The following is a 27117-nucleotide window of genomic DNA, read 5'->3' as shown; positions in this document are numbered from 1 at the left end:
ATCATACAATGCACCAAGATGACTCATGATGAGCTGCCATCTTTTAAACCCGCCCACAACTGAGTGGAAGACACGCTTTATAATCAATCTCTGTGTGCACTCAAATTCCCTACACTTTCTTCTCAACTGACATTTTGAGGTAGTGTGACAAGTAACTCAATCATTTCAGCTCGGTTTTTTGGCACTTTTTTAGCACTTTGTCCTAATCTAAAGTCATGACTGTGATCTGATGTAGCTTGTCTGAAGTTGATATCTGCTCATTTGGCTGCTGCAAAAAGGTCGAAAAACCATCCCTCCATGATGCCATCTTTGCCAAGTCTGAATAACTAGCAACAACTAGGCAATAGAATGATCAGAACATGAAAAAGCAAAGCAATTGAAAATGAGCAAATTCCTGGCATCAAAAACATTTTACGGTTGGGCAGGGCAAAGAAGTAATACAAAACATGTTTCCTGTCCATAACTTTATTCAGACAACAAGAATTTCAATTTAAGTACTGTTAGGCTACACCAGTGTAATTAGTCGTTTCACAGATCTGTGTCTTATGGATGGAAATTTGCAATGAAAAAAGGTGAAGTGATTGAAACAATAGTAAACTGATATGTACTTTGTGAGACTTGCAAGTTTAGAAGATTAGTGTTATGCTTAAGTCATATATTTCCAGTGAGTGTTTCTATTTATTTATTATTTAAAAAACACCTTACTTTGGTTCTTATGACTGATACCAACAAAATATTTAGATTGCCACAATATTGCCATTTGTATTTTGTTTATTAAAATTAGGTGAATTTAATGAAGGTCATTCTACTGGCTGATGTCCTTCAAAGTACTCAGATTTATGAATTAGAATTTATTCTTCCCTAGGTTTTTAAAACAAGCTGTTCAAAACACCCCAATTTTGTAAGGGCTTTTTGACAGGTATCTTTAATATCATCTTTTCAGATCAGGACTCCCCTGCTGATAGGTAGTTTGGGTCAACTCTCATTCTTGTTACTGATAGTTGCAAAGGCGGACCTTGAACCTACGATCCTCGGTAGCATTGTCGTGCACACTCTGTATGCCAGTAAGAACCTTGTGGACGGGCAGAGTTATGTCCATCACGCCATCGAGTACATTGGACCAAGGGCTCCACTCGCACGAACCAGTGTGTCCATGGTCCAGGACACTGCAGCGGAATTTGAAAATACGATCCTCAGTATTGTTGTCGTGGATGCTTTCCAAACCAGTTATCACAGCTGTGGATAGACATAACTATGTTATGATTGGCCTTCTGGTCGTAAAATGTTCAGAAGTTGTTGAAAAGGCTTGCCAAAATTTGCATTTTTAATTCACTCCTAGCAGTTTGACAGATTGACAGTTTGTCTGTTTGAGCAGTTATTGAATGCGAAGAGAGCTTGTGCAAGAATTTATGTGAAATTTTTTTTCACATTTTTGGGTACAGATATAAAAATTTCTTTCAGTTTTATATCCCATTGAAAACATTCTCGGGATTTTTAATTTTCACTAATCTGTAATCTGTATTTGAGAAAATAAAATGCCCATGAATATTTGGTGGTTTTTATGATTTCCTTGTAGACTTACCATTAGGTCGACATTCAAAGTTAACATTGGCGTCATACGTGGTCCAATCATGAGTCCAGTGATGGTCTTTGAGGGCGGCATGGGAGGGCCGGCATGTAAATATGAATGCCCGGTCTTCATGATGGTTACTGTGCCTGCTCCTCACCCTGGTGATCTGATGGTTGCGGGGGCATTCTCTGTTAAAGGAAACAGGACACATGTTCAGGTTGTGATGTTAATAAGGAATCACAGATTATTATCAGCGTTTTCAAGGGAGTAAATGATATATATTCCATTTGGAAGAAATCCGTCCTCATTCTGAATGAGTACATTCAGGAATGTTGGTTTGGGAAAATATTCAGTAACATTTATTATTGGAAATTTATCAACCCCCTTCCCCAAAAGTGCATTTTGTACTCTTTTGAAATTTTGATGATCATAGATGGCCTTCTTCATAGTTTGGGGGAGGGGGAAACAAGGCATATCTCAGTTTGTGTTCTTATGGTTTTGGAATGGGGGCATTCTCTGTTAACCCCTTGAACCCTGCGCTCCCTGATGGGAGTGTACTCACCACCTGCACACTATACCGTCCTGGATGAAAATCACCAAAATTATATATAAATGTTGGGTTGTGAGTCTGGAGCAACGTTAAGGGGGCACATGTATTATTGGCATAGGTAAATCCTCTTGGCGTATTTAGAGGGACACAAGGAGTAAAAGTCATGTTCAAGTTTGGGGAGCGAGTTAGAAGCAGTGGAGGGGGAGGGTGTGCCACATGCAGTTTTGAGTGGATTTACAGAGGTGCATTTAAAGAAGAACAAGGAGTCTGGAGATGTGTCTGACTTCATGGATATATCTCAAAAGTTCCGACAAATGCTGTCAATGCTCTTAAGTAAATATTTGACCATGTGGTCTGGCATTTCAATGGTGTCGTTTTAAGACTCACCTTTTCCAATGTGCATCAAATTGTGTCTCAGGGAGGTCGTGGGCCAGGGATGCAGCCACACAAAGTGCAAAGATGATCCCCTTTATCATGCTTTAGTCCTCTTTTTATAGGTGTGGGGTCTTCGACAACTGAAATGTAATAGTGATGTTGGTGTCAATTGTGATCAGAAAAACCAACAATAAATCCTATAGTTTTAAGGGCCATTTTTTTTATATTGCTATATTTGGTCAGAAAAAAATTAGACTATTTGTGCGTATAGGCTGATTCTATATCCAAAATGAAAATTATTCGAAGAAACTCGTGACACATTTTTTAAGCACTGGCCAGCTATCGGCATGAATTCTTAGATCTGCAGAGGAGAAGTGAAAAGCAAAAAAGCTTTCATGCAGCTAAATTTAGTTGTTAGATACAGGTTTAAAAATGTGAATAGAACAAAACTTACGTGTCGATATTGAATTCCAAGTACGATTTGGTCCAAAGTGAAGAATTCCAGCTTATGTAGTCGGGCCAATTAAATAACTGTTTGTCAAGGAGGTACACTCCTCAGTACATTTTAAAAGGCATGTCAAAAATTGTTTGACTGATTGTCAGACGCCAGATGTCGGATGCCAGATGCAAGAGGTCAAATTGAAGGAAGTGACATATATAATATTCAATGTAGGAATGAAAGTGTTAATTTTCCTTCATCAAGAGGTCTTTTGTTACAGAGGTTAAATAGAGTAAAAAGTTTCACTTTGGGGCAAAAAAAAGTGGTGAAGACGAAGAGACGAATTTTATGGTATTTCAGAAGCGGATGAGAACCACTTTTTTTTATCTGCCTTAAAAGAGGTGTCAATAGTAAAATGTACTATTACCTAGTTAAATGTACTATACCCTGAAAGCATATGTTTTGGATTGACTTTTTGAAGTGATTAGCTCTACTCTTGCAAATCAAGAGCCATCATGGGTCGATCACTATCTGGTCATTGTGGAAGAGAAATTCAGTAAAAGTTCAGAACACTCCAAGTTCTAATTAATGGCTTGATAAAGTAACTTCGCATTCTAATTAAAGCTTAGTTGGCCACTTTGATTCCAGCAGATGTTGACTAAAAAGTTCTGTGCTAAGGCGGTTTGATTAGACCATGGTGGGTGTAGATTTAACATATTTAATTGGTTACGAAGAGGTACAAGAGGCACCTTAACAGTGCATCTCGTGGGAGAATGTGGACCTGTTCAACGGGGCTTACTTTATCGACAAATTTCAGGCAGTTAAACCCCTTCTGGTTATCCTGGTATCAGTCTTCATGAATATAGTCAGTATTAAACAGGTACAATATTATGCAATAATATTGTACATCATTAGGATGTGCCACTTTGATATAAAATCAAAAAATTAAAATCAAAATGAGTTTAACACAACTGGCATCCAAAAATGATGATAATAGTGAGTTCTTATATACCGTTTTTCACTGTAATATCTACTGTCTCAAAGCGCTTTACGATCACAAACATTATTACCCAGCATATCCAGAAACCTTTCTGGAGAACCAAGGGCAACCACAATCTAGCGCACACAGGGACATTTCAGACCAGTTGATCGTTACAATGTGGCACCGGGTATCGAAACCCAGGACCTCCTGATCACAAAGCCGATCAATGTTTGTGCCACCGCGCTCTCCATCTAGTCTGAATGACCTCTGAGCAGAGTGGCTTATCTTGGAACCTTGGTGCTGTTATCAAGCTGAGGTTGGTTGAGCCTAAGAGTGAATTATTCCACATATGGGTGATTCACAGGATTGTTGCATACCATGCCAAACTAAATGTCGAGGCATTGGTGAGGAATATTTAATTGAATTGCAAGATGCTTTATTGGTGAGGGTGATCACTACCTTTACAATACTGGAGACTTTGCCAGGATTTAGCAAGTTGAAATATCAGCATAGTAATAAGTAAATGAAGAAGAAGAGAGATGCTTTTAAGATTTGATTATCTTCTTTATTATGTTGTGACTCTGAGCTTTTGTACATCAAACTCTTTTACTAGACACAGGTTTTGTCAACATAGTGGCATGTTTTGACCTTAAACCGCCTGTCTTCCTGCCAGTTGTCATGCTTGCTCAAGAGCCCAACCATCATGTGACCGGCAGGAATATCGTAGTTCAGGTCACCGTCTAAGTCGTTGATCCAGAATCCAGTCCACATGCAGTCTGTGAGGGTCCCGAAGGTCAGCTGACGACACATGAACTGCCACTTTCTGTCCTCATGATGATTGCTATGTTCACTCCTGAAGCCGGCGACCACCTCTGAAATTTGAGTTGTGAAAATCTAAGAGTACTTTTCAGAGAAAAAACCCCACATGGATTGCAGGCTTGACAGCAGGCTGAGGTGCTAACATTGTAAATATTGACATTCAACTTGGATAGTCCTATCCTGCAGCAACACCTTTGAATTTAAACTTTTGTAAATAGTGCCTTATTACTGTGTCTTTCCTCACATTTATTGTGTAATATCCAGATGATGTCGGAGTTTATATATTTGTATATAAACAGATGTCTTGTTGAACTCATGCAAAGAAGGGTTAGTCATGTTGTCTTTTACAGCATTCTTACCATTAGAACCACATTCGTGTCTAACTTTGGCATCCATAACTGTCCATTCTTCTGACCACCGATCGACTGGACCAAACTTTGCTGGTGATTCTTTACATGTGTAGGTCCATGTGCGGTCCTCCTTCCTGTTGCTGTGTTGGCTTTCTAGTCTTGAGAATGTCTGATGGATGGGACATACCCTATTGGTAAATTGGAAATAGAGATGAAATTTTCCCCGGCTTGAGTTTGACGGAATGGTTCTTGAATGTATGGGATTACTGTCAGATTTTAGTCAGATTTAGGCTAATTAAATGCGAATAATCATTCAACATTGCTACCAGAGTGGTCCTGAGAATGATGAAATACTGGCACTGTACGGTAGTCATTGCTACAATTACCTTTCCCAGGGGTCATCATATGGAGTTGGGTTGAGGGTACCAGCAACTGCAGCACCTACTAAAGCCAAGAAGAACACAAAAGTATCCATAATTGTCTTCAATTAGATGTTTCCCTGAAATAAATCCTACTGTAAAATTGCAAATATTATAGAATACGATTCTACTGTAACAGATCTGTCTCGCATTTGTTCAATTCTCATCAGATATGCTAATCACATTTACGATCTTGATGAAATTATGTCATACAGTATGATATTGATAGTGCTTTGATACCGTTAATAAAAAATATGTACAGAGTGACCCAATAGCAGTGTCAGTTATTGTAATAGAGTCTGCTCTCTTCTGCAGGTACTTCAGATGCAATTAGGCTGTTTTTTTGCTCCAAAGTAAGGTAGAATGGGGTATTTGTAGCCCCGGTTTATTTGTAGCCCCTGCATTGTTTGATTTATGGGGATATCAATCAATATCATAGGCAGGGGCTACGAATAAACCGCGGCTACAAATACCCCATATTCTGCCTTACATATAGCATGTTTACGCCCTCATGTTTTGAATAAACCATTTCATCTTTTCAGTTTGTTTATAGAAAAATGGTAAACCTTGAGTCTTCTTTTGGCAATTGTCCGAAGGAACAAGATCCAAATTTCTAATTGGCAACTGTGCTTATGAAATATCCCATTTGCTACTTCCAGGTTGTTCTGGCAAGTGTTCCTCACATGCAATGTGGCTTTTCCCGAGACCTGTTCATCCAGTGGTGCGGCAACCCCAAGAACAGCATCATATTGACTTGTCGAACGTCCCCTGGGACCCTGGCTAGACAGCTCATAGACAATCCAACTGAGAAGCATATAACTGTCGAGGTAAGTAGGAGAATTTGAATTTGAAGAGTAAAGCCTGCTATGAACTGTACAACTTGATTGAACTTATCCATAACGATATGTACATTAAGCTAGACAGGTAATAGAATCTTACCCCATTGCCCGACATTCTCATGTTTGAATAAATGTTGTTTATTTAGGTGAAGCGGCGTGTGAGGCTGGAGGGGCAGGAATTGGAGGAGTATGTCAAGAGGGAGAAAGAGAAGGATGCTATGAGTGCGGCACTCAAGGCCGAACAGGCTAAAATGTAAAGCTGAATTTCTCTCTTTAAGAATTCAACTGTCATCACTTTGTGTAAAAACAAACAGCAGCATTACCCTGACGTCATATTATTGTGGCCAAGTAGATGATGTCGTATTCCACATGTGGACAATTGATGGTTGTGGTGTGACACATGACACCATGAAAATGGTAGCCTTCATGAACCAGTGTTGTTTTCACAATACAAAATGGTGAGGCAAACCATTATGATACCATGGTAAAAATTTGCATTGCAGCACACTGATAGATTTTAATAGTTGGTACTGTAGAACCTCTCTATAAAGGACACCCTCGGGACTGACAAGTGCTGTCCTTAATAGAGAGGAATCCTGATTCCAGAGGTCCAGTTGAATGTAAACAGCCAATTTGGGACCAAAACCAGTGTCCTTAATAGAGAGAGTGTGTCCTTAATAGAGAGGCGTCCGCTAAGGGAGGTTCCATATTGTATAATAATGATGTTACTGTTAAACTTTTCCATTTGCAGGGAAAAGGATGAGTCGAGTGACGAGAGTGACATGGAGGTTGAGGAAGGAACCTCAGTCAAACATGACCTCATGTCCAAGGGAGAGGTTTGTTACAGTTCCTTTCTCCTTCATTGACTTGTAGCTATTGTCTCCAAATGAACAGATTGAAGTTGGGTTTCAAATCTTGTTGATCAAACTGGTGTTTGTGGTGATTGGTGGTGTGGCCTGGCTGGGAAGACCCCAGACCTGTGAGCCAAACAATGTGGGTGTTTTCGAGATGAGACGTGGTGTGGCATAGCTGGGAAGACCCCTGGCCAAACAGTGTGGATGTCCATGTCTAAAGCCAATTGGCAACAGGCAGTATTATCACAATTAGAAGAACGGTGTGTTGGTTAACCTCTAACTACAATGCTTGATTCTCATTCCAGGGAAAAGCAAGATCAAGCTTCTTCAAACATGCCAAGAAGACCTACCCAATGTTTCCATTCTCTGAGGAGAGGATTAGATGGGATGACTATGGGGAAATAGTCAGGTATGACTCCTTTGATAGCAATTTATTATGTTCTCAATGCTCATGCTATCTTGGAGGAGGAATACTCCATGGAGAATGATAACATCTCCAAGTGCAGAGTGAACACTGAGGAAGAAGAGGAAGAATGTGCTCATGAAGTCAATAGTAATTGTCATGTTGGTGAGATACATGTACTCAAAACTACTTTATTTGGTACACATATGAGTAAGAATGTCTGTGGTTCGAAGCTGCAAAGATTCAATACACTGAACCTTAATAAGAAGTTGATGTCTGTGCTGTAACTGTGTGAAAATTGTTGATGTTAGAGATCTAGGCTTTTCATTCTAACATTGTATAATCATGTTTTGTTATCATCTAGGACTGAGGACTATTCTGTACCAGATGCTGTTCCTATTGAGGAGGAGAAACATGGGGTGAGTATGATTGCAAGGGTAGAATTGGTTGTATTTGTGATTTTTTGTTGACACTCGAGAAGGTTCAATGGATACGAGTGTTTACAATATAATAATAATAATAATAATAATAATAATAATAATAAAATACCATGTATTAAAGTGCTCTGTACATGCCATGCATGCTCCAGAGCACTGTACAGTATAAAAAACGACTAAGAAGAAAAAGTTCTAAAAAACATTATAAAAGTCCAGAAAATTCGATAATACTAATATGGATTAAAACATTTGAATTGCACGATAAGATATTAGGAATGTCACACATCGTAAACGATCTGAAATAGATGAGTTTTGAGGGCTCGCTGGAAGGGCCCAATCTCTCCGATGGCTTTAAGGTGGTCAGGAAGCGCATTCCATAATACAGGACCACTGGTTCTAAATGATCTTACAATCCACTTCAGGGCGTAGCATTCAACTACGGTAACCGCTCTTCTTTTTCACAATACAAATAAAAGAATCATGATTGCAAATTGATGAATTATTGAAGGGGGTTCACTTGCGGTTTTAGTTTTACTGGTATAGGCTGCAGTTGAGCCAGCATCAAAGTGATGTCCTGTGCTAGATCAGTGATGTTTATTGTAGCGATTTTCCATTTTCAGGAAACGGTTAAGAAGCCTGAAGATAATGTGAACGAGGGTAAGATGATTCTATCTGCATCTCAGTCACATGACCAACCTTAGAAAAGCTGGTCATGGTCTTCTCTTTCTTGTCAGATTTGCTTCAAAATTGAGTATAAAGTATGCAAGTCTTTGGATCCACATCCTCTTTGAGATGTTTAGGACATAGCCATCATGGAGACAGAAAATGCTTTTTACAGATCCTAAAATTGAAGCTAGAGTGAAATACCTGCTTACTACATGTTGTACTTCTTGTATTTTCAGATACAACAATTGTCCCCACGAAGACCATCTCAGCAACCCAGACCATCGACATCAATGCCAATGTTGTCTACATTGATTTCGAGGGTCGCTCAGACGGGGAGTCAATCAGGAAGATCCTGGGACAAATTAAACCAAAACAATTGGTAAGAAAATTAGGTTCACTCTCACAAGACCAGTTAGGTTGTCTGTTACATAACCTCAAAAACTAACTAATTATGTATATAATCCTTTTCGATGACAACTCATGTCGATATTGCTTATGCTTCAGATTTTAGTACGAGGTTCACCTGAGGCTACCGACGCCCTAGCAGAGTACTGCTCAAGTACCCAGGGGCTTGTGACTGGCACCATCTTCAAGCCACAGATGCAAGAGGTGGTCGATGCAACAACGGAGGGATTCATTTATCAGGTAGGATAGCTGACTGGGGAAGATGGACCATAGACTCAAAAAGATGTTGCAGTCAAAAGAGAATATTGAGTTTCAGTTTCATTTATGATCAATCTCAATACATCAAAGTTACCATCCCATGTGAGATATTTATGATTGTCATGTAATTCCAGGTGAAACTGAAGGATTCCTTAGTGAGTGCTTTACGCATGTACAAGGCCAAGGATGTGGAGGTGGCGTGGATGGATGCCAAGATTGAGGTCAAGGGCGGCAAGACGGACACCGGCGCCATGTTTGAACGAGAGGAGGGAGAGATTGATGAAGAGTACGAGAACTTAATGAAACTGAAAGGTAGGTGGCATGATAGAAATTTGTTCTTTCATTTGTTCAATGAAGCGGTAGAGCATTTAGCCCATAGCTGGGTAGTATGATTTTAATAGGGAAATTATCAAATGATTCTTACATTCTTACAAGGAAGAGGGAGACCATGTTAAAGAGATTATAATGTAGCTCTGCCCCAGTTAGTCCTTAATCATCACTAAGTGTACTGCAGCACATTCTTCAGCACGACACAAGCTATTAAGAGTGTGACACAACAATACTATTGTTTAAAAATTAAGCACTGAGGCCAGTAGCAGCTATCAGTGAATAATGATGATGGACTTTGTTAACTTTGACTTGAGCGCTGGTTGCAGTGCAAGTGCTATTACTCACTATGAAAAAGGTTCCGAGGATCAAGTCGTTAAGAAATTGTAGTTAAGCGAATTAGCAAAATTTAGACTCATTCAATGTGATACTTCTGAGATTTGTTCGCAACCCTGGATAAGTCACATTTCATAATTTATTTGATCTCGTCTGTTTCTCTACAGGTGCCGAGGCCAAAGCAGTCGAGGACATCATCCCCATCCTGGAACCTGTCAATCAAAATGAGGTGGTCGGCCATACTCCGGTGTTTATCAACGAACCAAAACTGTCAGACTTGAAAACTGTGATGGTACGAGCGGGTATCCAGGCCGAGTTTATTGCTGGTGTCCTCGTGTGTAACAATGCTGTGGCTGTCAAGAGGGTGAGTCTACGAAATCTTTAGGTTACATTCGAGAGTTAAGAAGTTATGCAAATCAGTGGTCGATTTTGATGTTTTGTTACCCTCAACTTCTATCAAAACAGATGAATTTCTGCTTGTACACAGGCAACAACTTTCTGAAATAACTTGTCTGTCCAAAATTAGTTGCATTCAGTGCATCTGAACTACTGGAAGGATCAGATATTACAAAGTCTTCACTGCTGACAGAATTATCAAATGATTAAAAATCCCAAATAATCTGAGATATTTTTTTCGAACATAGGCCCTGATCACTCCTGGAACTGTATAATTAGCTGTTCTCTTGTGTTGATCTTTCAGAATGAAGCAGGGAGGATACAGTTGGAAGGATGTCTTGGGAGCGACTATTTCAAAGTGAGGGAGCTGCTCTATGACCAATATGCCATCGTCTGAGAACAGATCACAGGAACTTTAGAAAGACAGTGCATTTAGTTTTGGAAATGGAAGTTTTATGTTAGCATTGTGCTCTCAAACACAGCAGTGCATAATTGGATCGGTCAAGAGCCAGGAAATAATGTTTGGCTAGGTTGTTCTTACATGAGGACCTTTTACGTCTCGTATCGGTGTGAATGTCAATTTGAGATCAATTGTTCGAGTCAGTCAACTTTTCTCACAACATTAGCTTGGAGAATTTTGTTGTACGTTCTGAAGATGTTGTCAAAATTTGTTTGTGTGAGTTCTGACTTCCCATACTGGAAACAGAAAATATTTTCACAGCTAAAGTTTACAAATTTGGCCATACAGTTTGAAAAACTGTGTTGATTTTGAGATGAAGTGTAGTGTTCGTATTGATAGGTCAATACTTGAAGAAATTACTTATCATGCTTTGTAAGGAACAACGAAATAACTGAATTCAAGAACTGTAAACTCTGCAAGAACTATAAAGCTCAGAGTGATGTATTTTCCTGAGAATAAAGACCTTTCTGTACATTTGTTGTCTTTGCCAGTTTCTTGACTGCTTCTAGTTCTATCAGTGAACTCGGATGAGCAGAAGCCTTGCACACCAAACCTCATGCTGAGAATGTCACATCCTTACTACTAATTTTGAAGAATAAAAGGTATATCCTTTTCATAAGGCAGAAATTTCAAAGTCAGCAGAGCAAGTCAAATAGCTATTCTAATGGTGTACTTCCTTCCATCCTGTAAATAACCTTCCTCATGTAAAGTAATTGTTTCCTTAAATTTCTTCCTACCTTCGCAGAAGAAACTGGGCCTCCGAAAATTTCATTCAGTTTCCTCTTCAAATTGAATGTAGGTGAAAGTTGATTGAAAATACTTATGTTGTTAAATCTAAAGGTTTGAAGATCAGTGACTGCACCTTCGTTTAATCAGAGGGTATGAGGAAAGCCTCCTATATTGAGCAACTGACCAGGTCAATAGAGGGGTACACCGAACAAGCCCTTCGGCCTGCCACTGGTGAAACTCTCGTCCACCGTCGTTGATCCCATCAGAGAATCATATCTACTGTCGTTTGTGTAGGAAGATGGCTTGTGGCTGTGCTGAACCAATTTTGACAGCTAAAACAAGTCATTATCTCTATCAAATTCCCTTAGTTTGATACTGATTACATTCCAAAGGCATGACCCACAATATGAAATTGGCTTAGGCGACAGGTGGCGGTGTCTCGCGGCAGAAAATAGAACTGAAATCTTCGTCCAAAATTCTCAGTTCCACTTTTTACCGCTAGATAGCATCCCTGTCGCCTAAGTCACTTTCCTATGAAATTGAGCATGTTTTGAGGCCTTTTGCATGAGTAGATTTGTTGTTATTGCCAATGATATAAGACACAGGGTGGGGCCCTTTAGCTGTATTTGCATGTACTAGTCTTGCAAATAACCTCGACAGATCTACATACCATTTTTATTCATTTTCTTCATGTCTGGAGCCAAGATTTTAAAACTTTTGATGACGGTTGTGATGATGGACTGGAACATAGGCCTACCTCCAAGAAATTGCGGTAAGACTCTTTGACAGTGGAACCTACCTCAGCAAACACCTCACTATTAAGAACACTAGTTTGAGTCCCAAAGTTGTAGTTTCCATTAAATTTTACCTCTCTAATCAGGACACCTCTAGGACAGCACTTGTCAGTCGCAAGAGTGTCCTTGATAGAGCGGTTCTACTGTATTCCTTTATGTTTGTTCCCCAATCCATTGCTGTACTTGCCAATCCAAAGTCAAACAAGGCTAGGCACTCCAATATAGTCCCTTTCGTCATCCTGATTTTCCTTCGTCTATGTAACAGGTGATAAGACAAGGCCTGTCCATTGCGTCTGGAGTGGGGGCATATGAAGCTAATAATTAGAATTTAGCACTCCAAGCAAATGGATTTACAAGCTCTTCAACTGTATTAGAGTGGACTGAGGGCTTCATTTCCCTCCAAGGGACAATGACAGAACCTGCTCTACACCAGCTTGAGCATGGGCTAACCATAGGTTGTGACATTGTCCCTATCAACCTGTTTGCAGCATGGTGAACAGAGGGCTACTTATTTATTATGTGCATTCTGGGGGGGGGGGTCAAGATTGAAATTCACCTTGGACACTGTCAGACAGCTAGGGCCAAATCACCGGTTGTGACATTGTCCCCGTGGCATATACCACATTGTTTTATACTCCGTGCAAATCTTCAGATCACACCCCAAAACAAATCCAAATCGGATTCATTAGTGTCCATTGCAGGATGTGACATGGTCCCAGTCGTGCCACCCAACTTTAAAGTGGTGAAATTCAAAGACACCTATGCATGAACAATACAGGACCACATTTTCCTGGCATTAGAGAAACCACACTTGAGCTCACATCCCTGTAGATTCTTGAAATACTATTTTTTTAGAGTATTACTAGTTGATTCAGAGAAATCCATGCTTCTGCAGCTCTAATCTAACAATGTAACACCATAACACTAAAACAAACAAAATGACACTTGCATAATTGACAATTTTATTCTTAATTGAAATTTACAGCAATTCCTAAATGGACATGCTCGTAATAAAAAGGAATCACGGAACTGACCAGTGATTATGATCTCCAGTCAAAGACCAACATCAGGGAGCATCAGGACTCCACCCGACTGTTCTTTCTGCCCATGAGATGCGAGGTAAAACAAGCAACGCTAATTTATGAATGACACGAAAGAGTAAACAGTTTGAAGGAATGCCACATCACTATCACGTATTTTGCATCTGGACTGCTGACAATGAGACTGGCCTGATGTTCTCATTACTGACCACTCCTCAGTGAAAAAATCCAAATAAAATGGGGTCACTGTATACAGTGGTACTGTATTACCCCGATGAGAAGCACTTTACTTATATCCCCCACTCTTATCTAAGATATTTGTGCGTACTGGTTGGGCTACAGGCTGAAGTTGACGATGCACTTCTGACAGAGCCTGCTCATTGACCAAGGCATGGTGACCGGAAGACAGTGACAAATCATAAAGCCTTTTGAAAGTGAAAACAAACAGGTCACTAAGCTAAGTTACAGTAACTGGAATACCAGGTGTGGATATTCCATTGTACAATCTTTACTGCAATAACCAGATTTACAACTTCAAAGCACATACTACAGAGCACAAACTACACATTTATAGGCCAAAATGGGCCGGCTCATGGTCAAGTAGAATCACAGAAACTATCCTCAAATGAGCCATTAAATGTGACATGTAACAAGCAACACTAATTTACAAAGGATGTGAAAGAGTTAATCGTTTGACGTAATGCCACATAACAATCAGGTAATCGCCCTCTGTACTGGTGATAATCTGACTGGTCTGAAATTCTCATTATCCACCCCTCCTCAGTGGAAATGAATCCAACAAAAAATGGGGTCATTGTTTACAGTGGTACTGTATTACCCCGATGAGAAGCAACTGATGTCCCCCACTCTCAACTAAGATATTTGTGCGCGTACCGGTTTGACTACGGGCTGAAGTTGACGATGTACTCCTGACGGAGCCATTGGGTGCTTCGCCCGCTCATTGACCGAGGCATGGTGACCTGGAGACAGTGACCGGATTAGCACTAGCTGGTCGAAGGACACTTCACAGGGCGTCAATTCGCAACTTCTCATCTTTTTAAGGCACGACCTATTCACGTGGACCAAGGCTTACCCAAAAACCTACTCCTTACGTAGCGTGGGGTACCAACCCACCGCAGATTCAGGAGTGTGCAATGGTTTCGGAATATCCTACACCAAATTGTGCTGCCCATTCGCAATAGGTTTGCCGACCGCCATTCCCCTCTGACATCGCCATCTCTCAGACAGTAACAGAACGGGGCAATGGGGCTGCAAATTTTTCCCAGAGGGGCGGGATAATGATTATTTCAGACCGATCAGAGTGTCACAAGTTCAGAGCGAAATCACCTGACAGTTATATGGAGTTACACCAAAATGCAGACTCTTCATTTCATTTGTAAATAGGCATCGATTATTTTTGTTACATTCAATGGACCCAGTCCTACAAGTACAATCTCTGGAAGAGCCAAGTCTGCACATAATTACTGGTATGCAGATTTGCCCGCGAGGCAGAAAAGACCTGACAATTGCCACTGCTTTAGGAGTGTAGCAACAATATTGCTTCAAAGCAAGAAAGGAATCTGCACATATTTACTGGTATGCAGATATGCCAGCAAGGCATCAAAACCTTCGTAAGCCCTTAATGAGCAACTCATTTATAAAGTTACAAACAGGATTTATCTTACAACTGTACTGCTCCAAAGAAAGAGCCAAGTCTGCCCATAACTACTGGTATGCAGATATGTCAGTGAGGCAGACAAGACCTGAACACTGCCACTGCTTCACAAGTGTAGCACTGATATTGCTTCAAAGCAAAACTTAAGTACGCATATAATCACTGGTATGCAGATTTGCCCGCGAGGCAGAAAAGACCTGAAGATAGCCACTGCTTTAGGAGTGTAGCAACGACATTGCTTCAAAGCAAAAATTATGTTTGCACATAATTCTTGGTATGCAGATGTGCCTGTTCGACAAAAAGATCCTGAACACTACCAAGCAACACTAATTTACAATTGACATGAAAGAGTACACAGTTTGAGGGAAAGCCACATAACTATTAGATAATTGCCCTCTGTACTGGTGATAATCAGACTGGCTTGAAATTCTCATTATCGACCACTCCTCAGTGGAAATGAATCCAACAAAAAATGGGGTCAATACTGTATTACCCCGATGAGAAGCAACTGATGTCCCCCACTCTCAACTAAGATATTTGTGCGCGTACCGGTTTGACTACGGGCTGAAGTTGACGATGTACTCCTGACGGAGCCATTGGGTGCTTCGCCCGCTCATTGACCGAGGCATGGTGACCTGGAGACAGTGACCGTATTAGCACTAGCTGGTCGAAGGACACTTCACAGGGCGTCAATTCGCAACTTCTCATCTTTTTAAGGCACGACCTATTCACGTGGACCAAGGCTTACCCAAAAACCTACTCCTTACGTAGCGTGGGGTACCAACCCACCGCAGATTCAGGAGTGTGCAATGGTTTCGGAATATCCTACACCAAATTGTGCTGCCCATTCGCAATAGGTTTGCCGACCGCCATTCCCCTCTGACATCGCCATCTCTCAGACAGTAACAGAACGGGGCAATGGGGCTGCAAATTTTTCCCAGAGGGGCGGGATAATGATTATTTCAGACCGATCAGAGTGTCACAAGTTCAGAGCGAAATCACCTGACAGTTATATGGAGTTACACCAAAATGCAGACTCTTCATTTCATTTGTAAATAGGCATCGATTATTTTTGTTACATTCAATGGACCCAGTCCTACAAGTACAATCTCTGGAAGAGCCAAGTCTGCACATAATTACTGGTATGCAGATTTGCCCGCGAGGCAGTATAGACCTGACAATTGCCACTGCTTTAGGAGTGTAGCAACAATATTGCTTCAAAGCAAGAAAGGAATCTGCAAATATTTACTGGTATGCAGATATGCCAGCAAGGCATCAAAACCTTCGTAAGCCCTTAATGAGCAACTCATTTATAAAGTTACAAACAGGATTTATCTTACAACTGCACTGCTCCAAAGAAAGAGCCAAGTCTGCCCATAACTACTGGTATGCAGATATGTCAGTGAGGCAGACAAGACCTGAACACTGCCACTGCTTCACAAGTGTAGCACTGATATTGCTTCAAAGCAAAACTTAAGTACGCATATAATCACTGGTATGCAGATTTGCCCGCGAGGCAGAAAAGACCTGAAGACAGCCACTGCTTTAGGAGTGTAGCAACGACATTGCTTCAAAGCAAAAATTATGTTTGCACATAATTCTTGGTATGCAGATGTGCCTGTTCGACAAAAAGATCCTGAACACTACCAAGCAACACTAATTTACAATTGACATGAAAGAGTACACAGTTTGAGGGAAAGCCACATAACTATTAGATAATTGCCCTCTGTACTGGTGATAATCAGACTGGCTTGAAATTCTCATTATCAACCACTCCTCAGTGGAAATGAATCCAACAAAAAATGGGGTCAATACTGTATTACCCCGATGAGAAGCAACTGATGTCCCCCACTCTCAACTAAGATATTTGTGCGCGTACCGGTTTGACTACGGGCTGAAGTTGACGATGTACTCCTGACGGAGCCATTGGGTGCTTCGCCCGCTCATTGACCGAGGCATGGTGACCTGGAGACAGTGACCGGATTAGCACTAGCTGGTCGAAGGACACTTCACAGGGCGTCAATTCGCAACTTCTCATCTTTTTAAGGCACGACCTATTCACGTGGACCAAGGCTTACCCAAAAACCTACTCCTTACGTAGCGTGGGGTACCAACCCACCGCAGATTCAGGAGTGTGCAATGGTTTCGGAATATCCTACACCAAATTGTGCTGCCCATTCGCAATAGGTTTGCCGACCGCCATTCCCCTCTGACATCGCCATCTCTCAGACAGTAACAGAACGGGGCAATGGGGCTGCAAATTTTTCCCAGAGGTGCGGGATAATGATTATTTCAGACCGATCAGAGTGTCACAAGTTCAGAGCGAAATCACCTGACAGTTATATGGAGTTACACCAAAATGCAGACTCTTCATTTCATTTGTAAATAGGCATCGATTATTTTTGTTACATTCAATGGACCCAGTCCTACAAGTACAATCTCTGGAAGAGCCAAGTCTGCACATAATTACTGGTATGCAGATTTGCCCGCGAGGCAGAAAAGACCTGACAATTGCCACTGCTTTAGGAGTGTAGCAACAATATTGCTTCAAAGCAAGAAAGGAATCTGCACATATTTACTGGTATGCAGATATGCCAGCAAGGCATCAAAACCTTCGTAAGCCCTTAATGAGCAACTCATTTATAAAGTTACAAACAGGATTTATCTTACAACTGTACTGCTCCAAAGAAAGAGCCAAGTCTGCCCATAACTACTGGTATGCAGATATGTCAGTGAGGCAGACAAGACCTGAACACTGCCACTGCTTCACAAGTGTAGCACTGATATTGCTTCAAAGCAAAACTTAAGTACGCATATAATCACTGGTATGCAGATTTGCCCGCGAGGCAGAAAAGACCTGAAGACAGCCACTGCTTTAGGAGTGTAGCAACGACATTGCTTCAAAGCAAAAATTATGTTTGCACATAATTCTTGGTATGCAGATGTGCCTGTTCAACAAAAAGATCCTGAACACTACCAAGCAACACTAATTTACAATTGACATGAAAGAGTACACAGTTTGAGGGAAAGCCACATAACTATTAGATAATTGCCCTCTGTACTGGTGATAATCAGACTGGCTTGAAATTCTCATTATCGACCACTCCTCAGTGGAAATGAATCCAACAAAAAATGGGGTCAATACTGTATTACCCCGATGAGAAGCAACTGATGTCCCCCACTCTCAACTAAGATATTTGTGCGCGTACCGGTTTGACTACGGGCTGAAGTTGACGATGTACTCCTGACGGAGCCATTGGGTGCTTCGCCCGCTCATTGACCGAGGCATGGTGACCTGGAGACAGTGACCGGATTAGCACTAGCTGGTCGAAGGACACTTCACAGGGCGTCAATTCGCAACTTCTCATCTTTTTAAGGCACGACCTATTCACGTGGACCAAGGCTTACCCAAAAACCTACTCCTTACGTAGCGTGGGGTACCAACCCACCGCAGATTCAGGAGTGTGCAATGGTTTCGGAATATCCTACACCAAATTGTGCTGCCCATTCGCAATAGGTTTGCCGACCGCCATTCCCCTCTGACATCGCCATCTCTCAGACAGTAACAGAACGGGGCAATGGGGCTGCAAATTTTTCCCAGAGGGGCGGGATAATGATTATTTCAGACCGATCAGAGTGTCACAAGTTCAGAGCGAAATCACCTGACAGTTATATGGAGTTACACCAAAATGCAGACTCTTCATTTCATTTGTAAATAGGCATCGATTATTTTTGTTACATTCAATGGACCCAGTCCTACAAGTACAATCTCTGGAAGAGCCAAGTCTGCACATAATTACTGGTATGCAGATTTGCCCGCGAGGCAGAAAAGACCTGACAATTGCCACTGCTTTAGGAGTGTAGCAACAATATTGCTTCAAAGCAAGAAAGGAATCTGCACATATTTACTGGTATGCAGATATGCCAGCAAGGCATCAAAACCTTCGTAAGCCCTTAATGAGCAACTCATTTATAAAGTTACAAACAGGATTTATCTTACAACTGTACTGCTCCAAAGAAAGAGCCAAGTCTGCCCATAACTACTGGTATGCAGATATGTCAGTGAGGCAGACAAGACCTGAACACTGCCACTGCTTCACAAGTGTAGCACTGATATTGCTTCAAAGCAAAACTTAAGTACGCATATAATCACTGGTATGCAGATTTGCCCACGAGGCAGAAAAGACCTGAAGACAGCCACAGCTTCAGGAGTGTAGCAACGTTGACGTGATCCTTGTCCATAACTGGCAGCTTGTTTACGAGAGATGTCACAGCGCTCTACCAGCTTCAATTACCAGTGGTTTTCCCGTTGAGGTGCTGAAAATAAGACAAGAGTTCTTTAGATTTTAATGACTTCTTCTATAAAGACAGAGTTTTTAGAAACAGCTCCATGAAAGGCCTCTTGCTTACTAAGAGAGGGTTATCAAATGCACAAGTACATCGTACATTGATTGCAGTTCACTCTGGAACCTTATCCGCCAGGAACAGCACTTAACAAGTGTTATGACTAAAACCTGTTATAAACTTTTTGACCTGTTATTCTCATCGTTCTGGACATACTTGCTTTCTTATAAATAATCCGGCAGGCAGGCTACTATACATCTATCCTGCACAGATTCACATTGCACACCAACCTTGTATTCTAAGATTGCTTGTCCGTGCAACAACATTTTAGATTCCTTCATCATTTTCTCCAGTCAGATTTTGTTTTAGTCAGCTGATCACAGTGAAATCTTGTTAGTGGTGTTGGAGTTGCAACCCTCAGCATGTGGACTGATCTTGGTATGATTACCAAGAGAACGATGGTGCGGTAGCTTTTCTCTTTTCCAGTCTGTGCCATCAGATGGACGAGCTGGAAAGGACCACAGTTTTCATTAATAAAATTTTCTAAACAAAATAAACAATGGCGCGGAACGGTCCCCTGGCTTTTCCACACCAAGATAATCATCTGCCTAATATGAAGACACTCAGGCAAATACGAAGCTGTTTTAGAAACAAATGCCATTACCTGCCAAAGGCAGATCACTGGTCAGAAGTGCAACTGACAACCATCACGTTTGCTGACAGACTCTGTGAATAGTTGTCAGTAACTTGTTACACACATTCAGCAAGATGTCTGCGTTATTGTCAAGTTTCTTATGCCTTGTTTAGGCCAACCTACCTTCAGTCCACACAGGGAACAACTGCTGATTTTCATCACAAGATGTCTTGGATGGTGTATCAATGTGATGAAATACTAAACACCCTCTCCAGATAATCAGCTGAGTCGGCTGCCTGAGACGATTTGATGTTGAGCAGATTTTTGTTCATTATTTGGGCAGGAATCAAGATTCAAACTATGTCAACCAGGTTCAGAGACATGAATTTTACTTCAAGCTCTATGAGACTGCATACTTCTCTTGCCTGAATGAAGGGTAAGAAACTTCAATGCTTTTGACAGCTTTTCGACCAGTTGATGGAATATGAAGAACAATTTTCTTACCCGAAATATTTGTTCCTTCAAAAGTCGACTGAATCCCTCTTCATGATACACACACAAGACCTTTATGATACAGACACAGATTTCTCCATGTATGTTGTATCTCTCCATCTCATCTTCCTTGAAACCATGCAGGCTGAAAAATAACTCAAACTATTAGAATACCTGAATTTGTAACACCTCAAGCTTTTCACCGCAAGGACATCTTGACTGCAGCCAATTCTGAATTTTTTAAAACATGCATCGACGAGTCTTCTCCCTAACCAGCTGTCACTGTCTCACCGAGTTCTTTGATCATTGTCTCGCACAGGCTCAGATCAAAGGCAAAAGGAATCATTTTCAAAATGCATGCTTTACAGCACAGTGTATTTCTCACAGTACAACAAACATGCTACGACCTGCAAAGGAGGCAAATTGGGCATCTAATTTTCAGTGCCCTCTATTATGTTAGCACGCACCTAGTCAGTGGATATTTCCCCAGGTCAAACCAAGCTGCTTCGTCCTTTTACTGTAGGGTACAGAGGATCTCTTGGACAGCCTCTGATAATTTATGTTCATATTTGAACTGGAACCAACTTCAGTTCTGTTCTTTGTGGCACTGGCAACATGGCTGAAAAGAAAAACTATCTGTCTTGGTGCGTCCCCAGCCCTCCTTCACAGCAGATGTTCCAGATGCGAGTGCATCCTAGTGAGCAATAGTTTTTTCAGACCTCTGCAAACGGTGCCCACAAGACAGCCGTACCCTTGCGCAAGTCTGCTGTCAGAATGGTGGTAGATGTATCTGCTGTCCTAACTCTGTCATTATTACGTCTCCCATTGGGGCTGTCCTTGGTTACCACAACATTTCTTGCCCCAATCTTGCGGCTCCTGCTCCGAAACGTCATTACGCGTCCCTCTGGTCAAATATACATTGTCTGGATCATGGTCTACAGCACGGCCTGGAAAAGGAGTGCATTTCTCATTATATAAAAGTTGGCTGAATTTCGCGACAGGTAAAGATCTAAATTCCCTCAAAGTTGCGACTCCCAAACATCTTACTGGTACATGGTTATGCACAGAGAACCTGGATTGAAGAAAGTCTTTTGAATTGAGGGAGCAGCATCCCCAGGACTGCCCCTGAAGCAGTTACTACGGGGTCCCAAGAACCACATGGGAAAGGAGAAACATAGGTATTTTTGGCAGTCTGCAACAGACAAAACAAATGAAGATGCATTGTGACCTTATGTTCAACAATGGATTAGGAGCATGGTCTTTCCATAAACTTGAAATGAAGATGCATTATGACCTTATGTTCCACAATGGATGAGGAGCATGGTCTTTCCATAAACTTGGGTGAAGACATTCATGACATATGGTTCACAAAGTTAACTGAGTTGTCAATGAAAACCTATGCCATACCATACCAGATATGCTTGGCTCCATTTTCTCCCCTAACAGTTGTACTCGTTGTCGCAGCTTGCCAGCACCATCCTGGCCAGTCACTGACTTTATCTCTGTTGCCCGTTTGTTTTCTTGTTGATCCTGCAGAAGTAAACCATTTTGTTGACAAAAGGAATAGGACAATATACATTTCTGTGACAGGGGTGGGTCCCATAGGGTAATAGCCCAGCAAAGGGCTGTGTACATGTCCTATTAGTATGCAAAAAAATCTCGCATAACAACTGACCATCTTAGTTTGGCCACAGATGTGATCCTCTCTTGCTCGTCTCCCAGTCTCTTCCCATTCTGCAATTGCAACTGAAAAGCACATGCTTCTTTCAGTCTCTTTGGACAAAACACAGATTTCATGGTCTGGTCAGGCATGACCTTGGAATCTGTCCTTTCTAAAAGAATACAATTCAAATTCATATCGTCCTTTGTGAGATAGTTTAGGCATCTGCAGACAGATGATGGGAACGAGGCTGGAACTCACAGTCTTTGCCATTATTGAATGAACATTGAAGTAGGGAGTACGTTTTCACAGCCCACAGAAATTTAGGACTGTGGAGTATTTCAACGAGGAAACAGACACTTAAAATGTTTACCTCTATAAGTTCACAATATGAATTGATCCTTCCTAGAAATTTGGGATGGCATTGAGGTGAAGTGAATCCATAGCTGAGCACTTTTCGCTACACAAGGAAAACCATTTCTGATGACGCAGTCTGCAATAAAACAATTCAAAATCATAAAGTGAATATTAAAATGTATCTGACCAATCACATCCAGAAGCCAGATGGCCGAAGATGGAGTCACTAGGACAATAAACCCAATTGGTGGGGCACTAAAAAATTCAGCACCTCCCTCGAATGTAGGAAGATGGAATTCTTTCTGGAGAATAAACCCTCCTAGTCCAGAGCGAACGCTGAATTCAAAGTACATATCTAGGGTTGTAATGTTATATTTGAAAAGGTTGAAAAGATGCTGGTTGGAACATCCTTTTCTTCTTACACTGGTTCCATGTATGTATGATGCATCGCTTACAAACAAATAAAAGTATTTACAATGACAAGAGAAAACTCCAGCCGCCTTTCGGCCTGACACCAACAGGCTATTCTCTAATGAAGAAAAACAACATTTAGGAAAAGAGGTGGGGCGTGCCCACGTGACTAAAGTCTACCGTGATTGGTAGATTAAATGAAGACATCACACGTACTACTTTCTTAGCCAATAACAATTCAGGAGCTTATTGCATCAATTATCTTTTAAGTGAAGATGCTTGTGCATAACCATAGAAATGACCTACAATTTTTTTTACAAACAAATCTGACCAACACCTCGATGACCCATGGCGGGAAATTCCACTGAACCCTGGAGAAATGGTGCACCAAGTGCAAATGGACAAACACATTAGAGAGGTTCAGAAAGTTATGTGATGTTCAGCCAAATATTACATCACAGTAACACTAACCTGTCAAGGAGGGACTCCTCTGAACACCGAGATATATTTGTGGTGGTTAAATTCGCCTGTCTTCCAGATCTTTGTGGTCTTGACATTAACCTGTCCACAGTGGGTACCAGAAACCAGAACACCTCCTTGTGGATGTCACATTGACAGTGTTTCTGCCAGAAATAAATTCAAGGGGGGGCAAAACCATAATTTTGCAGAAAATCCTGGTCAAAACAACAAATTTTGCCTGTTTTTGGACAATTTAGGTTGCCCCCCTTGCCCCCCCTCTGGGGGAAACCCTGATTGATAGGTACCCCCCCCCCTTTGGACAGCCCACTTTTTGACCAACATCCCTGTTATGCAGGCAAAAATTATCACAATATCAATATCACAAAATCACAACCAACTTTGAGCCCCTCAACACTTGTGTGGATGCCACAGAGTTCTAGTGAAGATGTCAAAGACACTTTCCCTCTGTCATTGAAAATTTGTGTGCAAATGATTAATGTTTGGAAAATCTCCCCATGGAGGGAAATTTTTTTTGAGAAAATTGTGGTTCAAAGGAATGAGCAGTTCCATCAAATATAGAGGAATGTTCCAGCAGGATGATCGAGTGTCCCACAAATAATAAGACAGCTAGCATGCGAAAATAATTTTCGGCCGTTTTGAAAAGGAGTTTTCACAGGCAGCGCAAGTTTACCATGAATGACATGAAAGTCATGTTTTAAATCAACAAAAGCATTCAAAATATCATGAACATTGGAAGACATGGACAGCTTGAATAAGCATTAAAGCATGAATATTTGTACTTTTATGCCATGGCAAACATAGGCTACCTCGCCTGTGAACAGGGTCTTTTCAAAATGGCCGCAATTTATTTTTGCAGCTCGTCTGTTTCCCTGGCCTACCCTACTCCCTAGGGCCTACCTATACCCCATGCCACAGACGCTGGAAACTCGGGGTTAGAACACAGCTTTTTATCTCAAACCTAACGAGAAAAAACACTTTCTGTAGCGTCTGCAGTCCCCCAACCGCTCGAATCTGTTCTTTTTCCCCATTCTCCCCTGCTGAGCCCTGTTCCAACAAAAATCAAATGTCACACATCCACAAAGTCAATGCATGTTGTTCATGCACACAGCAAACACGGAGATGCAGTGCATGCAAAATGGACTCCGAAACCGCAATGGACTGGTCAGTTTCAACATGATTTTCACCATCAAAAATGGTAAAAATCTCCACGTAATTCAGTTTCCAAGATGCAGAATTACACACAGAACAAGAATACCTGTTTCCGGCACTTTGGTGAGTATCATAGGACACAGAATCGTATGTTTTTTTAATGAAAAAAATCGCCAAGCACGTGCGGCCGGAACGCCGTCATCAAAATTTTGGTCAACCGCACAAAATTCCTTTATCATTGCCGCGATAACGCAAGAAACGCAAAAACATCGGAATATGGATGAGCTAAGATACCTAATCTATGAACTTACCATCCAAAAGTTGTCTTTATGCACGAAATAGAGGTGAAATCAGAGAATTAAACGGAGAAGTTTCGAAACATAAATGCCGCCGTGTCTGCGAGTCGGAGAATTCGCCACGTGTCAGACGATCGAGTGATTACGTCATTATCCATACTCCAAGCGTCGTCAAGGGTGATCATTGTCGCCAAGCCTCACTCGACCTACGGACTATGTGAGAATTTCAGCGGGTGCATAAAAAATTCGACAGACGGACCGAAGACCGGGAGATTGATCATCAGGCGGATCGGGCGGACATGCGGAGCAATTTCTCGGCGGCAATTTAAAAAAAATCCTGGGTATTACATTTCGCCTTAAATTAAATCTATTTCCCGGTAATTTTTCTCTGTCACCTTTCCGAATTCAGGATAATATTTCGATTTTTTTTGGGAGCGTCTTTACCGTCTTTCATCAATGAATAGCGGGATGAACAGTTGGTTTGTGACAATGTCTTTCATGACATGCCTTAGCTGACTATGTTTGCTACAAATGGCGCTTGGTCTTGATTAATTCTCTCCGAGCCCGCCCAGTCAACATTAGAGACAGAGTAATGATCCTGAGGAAACCAGGCATCTCCGGCCTAGACTCTATATATATGTCGTCCTTTCCGTCATCCTGATCGTCCTTCCTGCGGGCGACAGCGCGAAGCCGGTCCACTGCGTCCGGTCAGTAACAATCTCTCAGTGAGACATTTCCAACAGTCCCTCCTTATTGGCATCCTGAGATACAAGTTTTTGATACTCCTACCTCGTATACAAGTATCGAGAGGCGGTTCAATATGTCAGGATGTCTCGTTGGCCGAAAAAAGAGGGCAAAAACAAGTGCCCCCGATCATAGCATTTGAGTTTAGGGTCAGAGGAGGTGGGGTTTAGGATGGGCAATATCTGGAGTTCGCGTGTTGATGGCTTCATGGTTCTCAACATTTCGCCAGCTCATAGTAAAACAGATTTTACGCCTGGTCCCCGGAATTAAAAATCCGTCAGTTTGGTATTGGTGCAGTTCCTTGATCTCGTATAGCCAGGGGTTTTCCATCGAAGCCATCTCTCGAAATTTTTGATATTCTTTTATATGGCACAAGGGAAAAAACAGAATCCCAAGAATGTCTTCTGATTAAGAATGACAACTGCTCATTCTGCTGGAAACTTTGCTGGACTGTTTAGGGAGTAATATGTTCACTGGCGTGGCATTTGGGGAACCAACTAACAATAACCCGCTAAGCCACGACAGTGGTAAACCACGGCGAGTTTGAGGCTAAATGGACCAAAAAAAATTAGACCCCGGTCCCAAACCCTGAAATCATGGTCATTACCGTCGAAAGTAGATTGGGTGAGGTCTTGTCTTCATGCCAGGTAAACATTAGGTGCGAGTGACTGTTAGCTTAAATATTCTGTTGCACAACGTCCTGCACATCGGAGGCAGCAAAGTGACGTCATCACACTTCCCAGGGTTCCCTGTCGTCCAATCCTATGACGTCATCAGGCTTTGTGACGTGGTGATGTTTTATGACGTCCCTGTTATATGATGATGCTAGCCAGTTCCTTATGGTGATGGATTGCAAGCCAGGACCCCGCCAGCTGGTATTCATGATCTGTAGCATTGAGATAGGTGGTACTGGTAGCATCAGCAATGCAAGTATTTCAGTGTCATCCATGTCTCCTAAAGAAGAATCAACTTGAGGCAAATGTCATTACCTGACTTTCACATCAAAGACTGCAGGAAGAACATGATGTGAACGTTTGCACTTCCTTCAAGGGGGGCATGTTTTTTAAGCAACTCAAGTTCATGTCACTGTTGTCCCGCGCGTCCATCCCAGGTGCGCTGGTGAATACAAACTTGCTACCGTTTTGCAGTTCCCGTTTATAAAGCTACACTCCGGACGCAGTGGATTGGCCTTGGAAGTATGAACGGTTGTTATAATCTCACGGCAGTGGGTCAGAATGCACATGCGTAAAGATGATCGAGTGAATATTGGGTGGACGGAGATGTTATTTCTGAATAATACTGTATGACGCCGGGGAACAATGTTTCCCACACAGCATTAACACCTCAAAAAGGAAAGAAGATAGGACAACATATAATTCCCAAGGTGGGACAGAGGACAATTAGGAGTTTTTGAGGGGGTCAGGGAG

General features: G+C 41.6%; 3 protein-coding genes and 2 long non-coding RNA genes across 7 annotated transcripts in view; 1 reads left to right on the top strand and 4 right to left on the bottom strand.

Moving 5' to 3' along the window:
* The window catches only part of LOC135484165 (cleavage and polyadenylation specificity factor subunit 2-like), a 93071-nt gene extending 81714 nt beyond the window's left edge, over positions 1 to 11357 (top strand). For all 3 annotated transcript variants that reach the window (XM_064765358.1, XM_064765359.1, XM_064765360.1), the window contains exons 9-19: positions 6164 to 6331; positions 6490 to 6596; positions 7095 to 7179; positions 7503 to 7606; positions 7965 to 8019; positions 8658 to 8694; positions 8940 to 9082; positions 9208 to 9348; positions 9501 to 9678; positions 10197 to 10393; positions 10730 to 11357. In XM_064765358.1, coding sequence (XP_064621428.1) covers positions 6164 to 6331; positions 6490 to 6596; positions 7095 to 7179; positions 7503 to 7606; positions 7965 to 8019; positions 8658 to 8694; positions 8940 to 9082; positions 9208 to 9348; positions 9501 to 9678; positions 10197 to 10393; positions 10730 to 10822 — 1308 coding nt within the window. In that variant the 3' untranslated portion in view covers positions 10823 to 11357. The remainder of the gene's footprint in view (positions 1 to 6163; positions 6332 to 6489; positions 6597 to 7094; positions 7180 to 7502; positions 7607 to 7964; positions 8020 to 8657; positions 8695 to 8939; positions 9083 to 9207; positions 9349 to 9500; positions 9679 to 10196; positions 10394 to 10729) is intronic.
* Positions 457 to 2968, bottom strand: LOC135485053 (millepora cytotoxin-1-like). The gene is made up of 4 exons (XM_064766779.1): positions 2950 to 2968; positions 2508 to 2635; positions 1583 to 1758; positions 457 to 1236 (listed from the first exon to the last, which is right to left on the bottom strand). Exons 2-4 carry the CDS (start codon positions 2594 to 2596, stop codon positions 992 to 994), a joined length of 510 nt encoding a protein of 169 aa, XP_064622849.1. The 5' UTR covers positions 2597 to 2635; positions 2950 to 2968; the 3' UTR covers positions 457 to 991.
* LOC135484312 (hemagglutinin/amebocyte aggregation factor-like) lies at positions 4521 to 5560 on the bottom strand. The gene is made up of 3 exons (XM_064765659.1): positions 5472 to 5560; positions 5095 to 5273; positions 4521 to 4788 (listed from the first exon to the last, which is right to left on the bottom strand). The coding sequence occupies exons 1-3, from the start codon at positions 5558 to 5560 to the stop codon at positions 4526 to 4528; spliced, it is 531 nt and encodes a 176-aa protein (XP_064621729.1). The 3' UTR covers positions 4521 to 4525.
* Positions 11358 to 18105: 6748 nt separating the features above from the next.
* On the bottom strand, positions 18106 to 21131 carry LOC135485051 (uncharacterized). The gene is made up of 4 exons (XR_010446518.1): positions 21061 to 21131; positions 20606 to 20738; positions 19758 to 19975; positions 18106 to 19440 (listed from the first exon to the last, which is right to left on the bottom strand). It is a non-coding gene; the product is annotated as an uncharacterized LOC135485051 (long non-coding RNA).
* Positions 21132 to 21206: 75 nt separating this feature from the next.
* Positions 21207 to 25042, bottom strand: LOC135485052 (uncharacterized). Its single transcript, XR_010446519.1, has 4 exons — positions 24962 to 25042; positions 22627 to 22746; positions 22006 to 22123; positions 21207 to 21540 (listed from the first exon to the last, which is right to left on the bottom strand). It is a non-coding gene; the product is annotated as an uncharacterized LOC135485052 (long non-coding RNA).
* Between the last annotated feature and the right edge of the window lie 2075 nt (positions 25043 to 27117).

The sequence above is a fragment of the Lineus longissimus genome, chromosome 3 (assembly GCF_910592395.1).
Source record: "Lineus longissimus chromosome 3, tnLinLong1.2, whole genome shotgun sequence".
NCBI lineage: Eukaryota > Metazoa > Nemertea > Pilidiophora > Heteronemertea > Lineidae > Lineus > Lineus longissimus.
Note: the sequence above shows the minus strand (reverse complement) of the source record. Positions and strands in the feature narration are given on the sequence as shown.

What these genes read in the sequence shown, in the direction of transcription:
- LOC135485053 (XM_064766779.1), bottom strand. Translation starts at nt 2,596, where the DNA reads ATGATAAAGGGGATCATCTTTGCACTTTGTGTGGCTGCATCCCTGGCC. An exon ending in TTTGATGCACATTGGAAAAG is followed by an intron (nt 1,759 to 2,507) that starts GTGAGTCTTAAA and finishes TTCCTTTAACAG; the next exon opens with AGAATGCCCCCGCAACCATC. An exon ending in CTTTGAATGTCGACCTAATG is followed by an intron (nt 1,237 to 1,582) that starts GTAAGTCTACAA and finishes GTCTATCCACAG; the next exon opens with CTGTGATAACTGGTTTGGAA.
- LOC135484312 (XM_064765659.1), bottom strand. Translation starts at nt 5,560, where the DNA reads ATGGATACTTTTGTGTTCTTCTTGGCTTTAGTAGGTGCTGCAGTTGCT. An exon ending in TATGATGACCCCTGGGAAAG is followed by an intron (nt 5,274 to 5,471) that starts GTAATTGTAGCA and finishes ATTTACCAATAG; the next exon opens with GGTATGTCCCATCCATCAGA. An exon ending in ACACGAATGTGGTTCTAATG is followed by an intron (nt 4,789 to 5,094) that starts GTAAGAATGCTG and finishes CTCAAATTTCAG; the next exon opens with AGGTGGTCGCCGGCTTCAGG.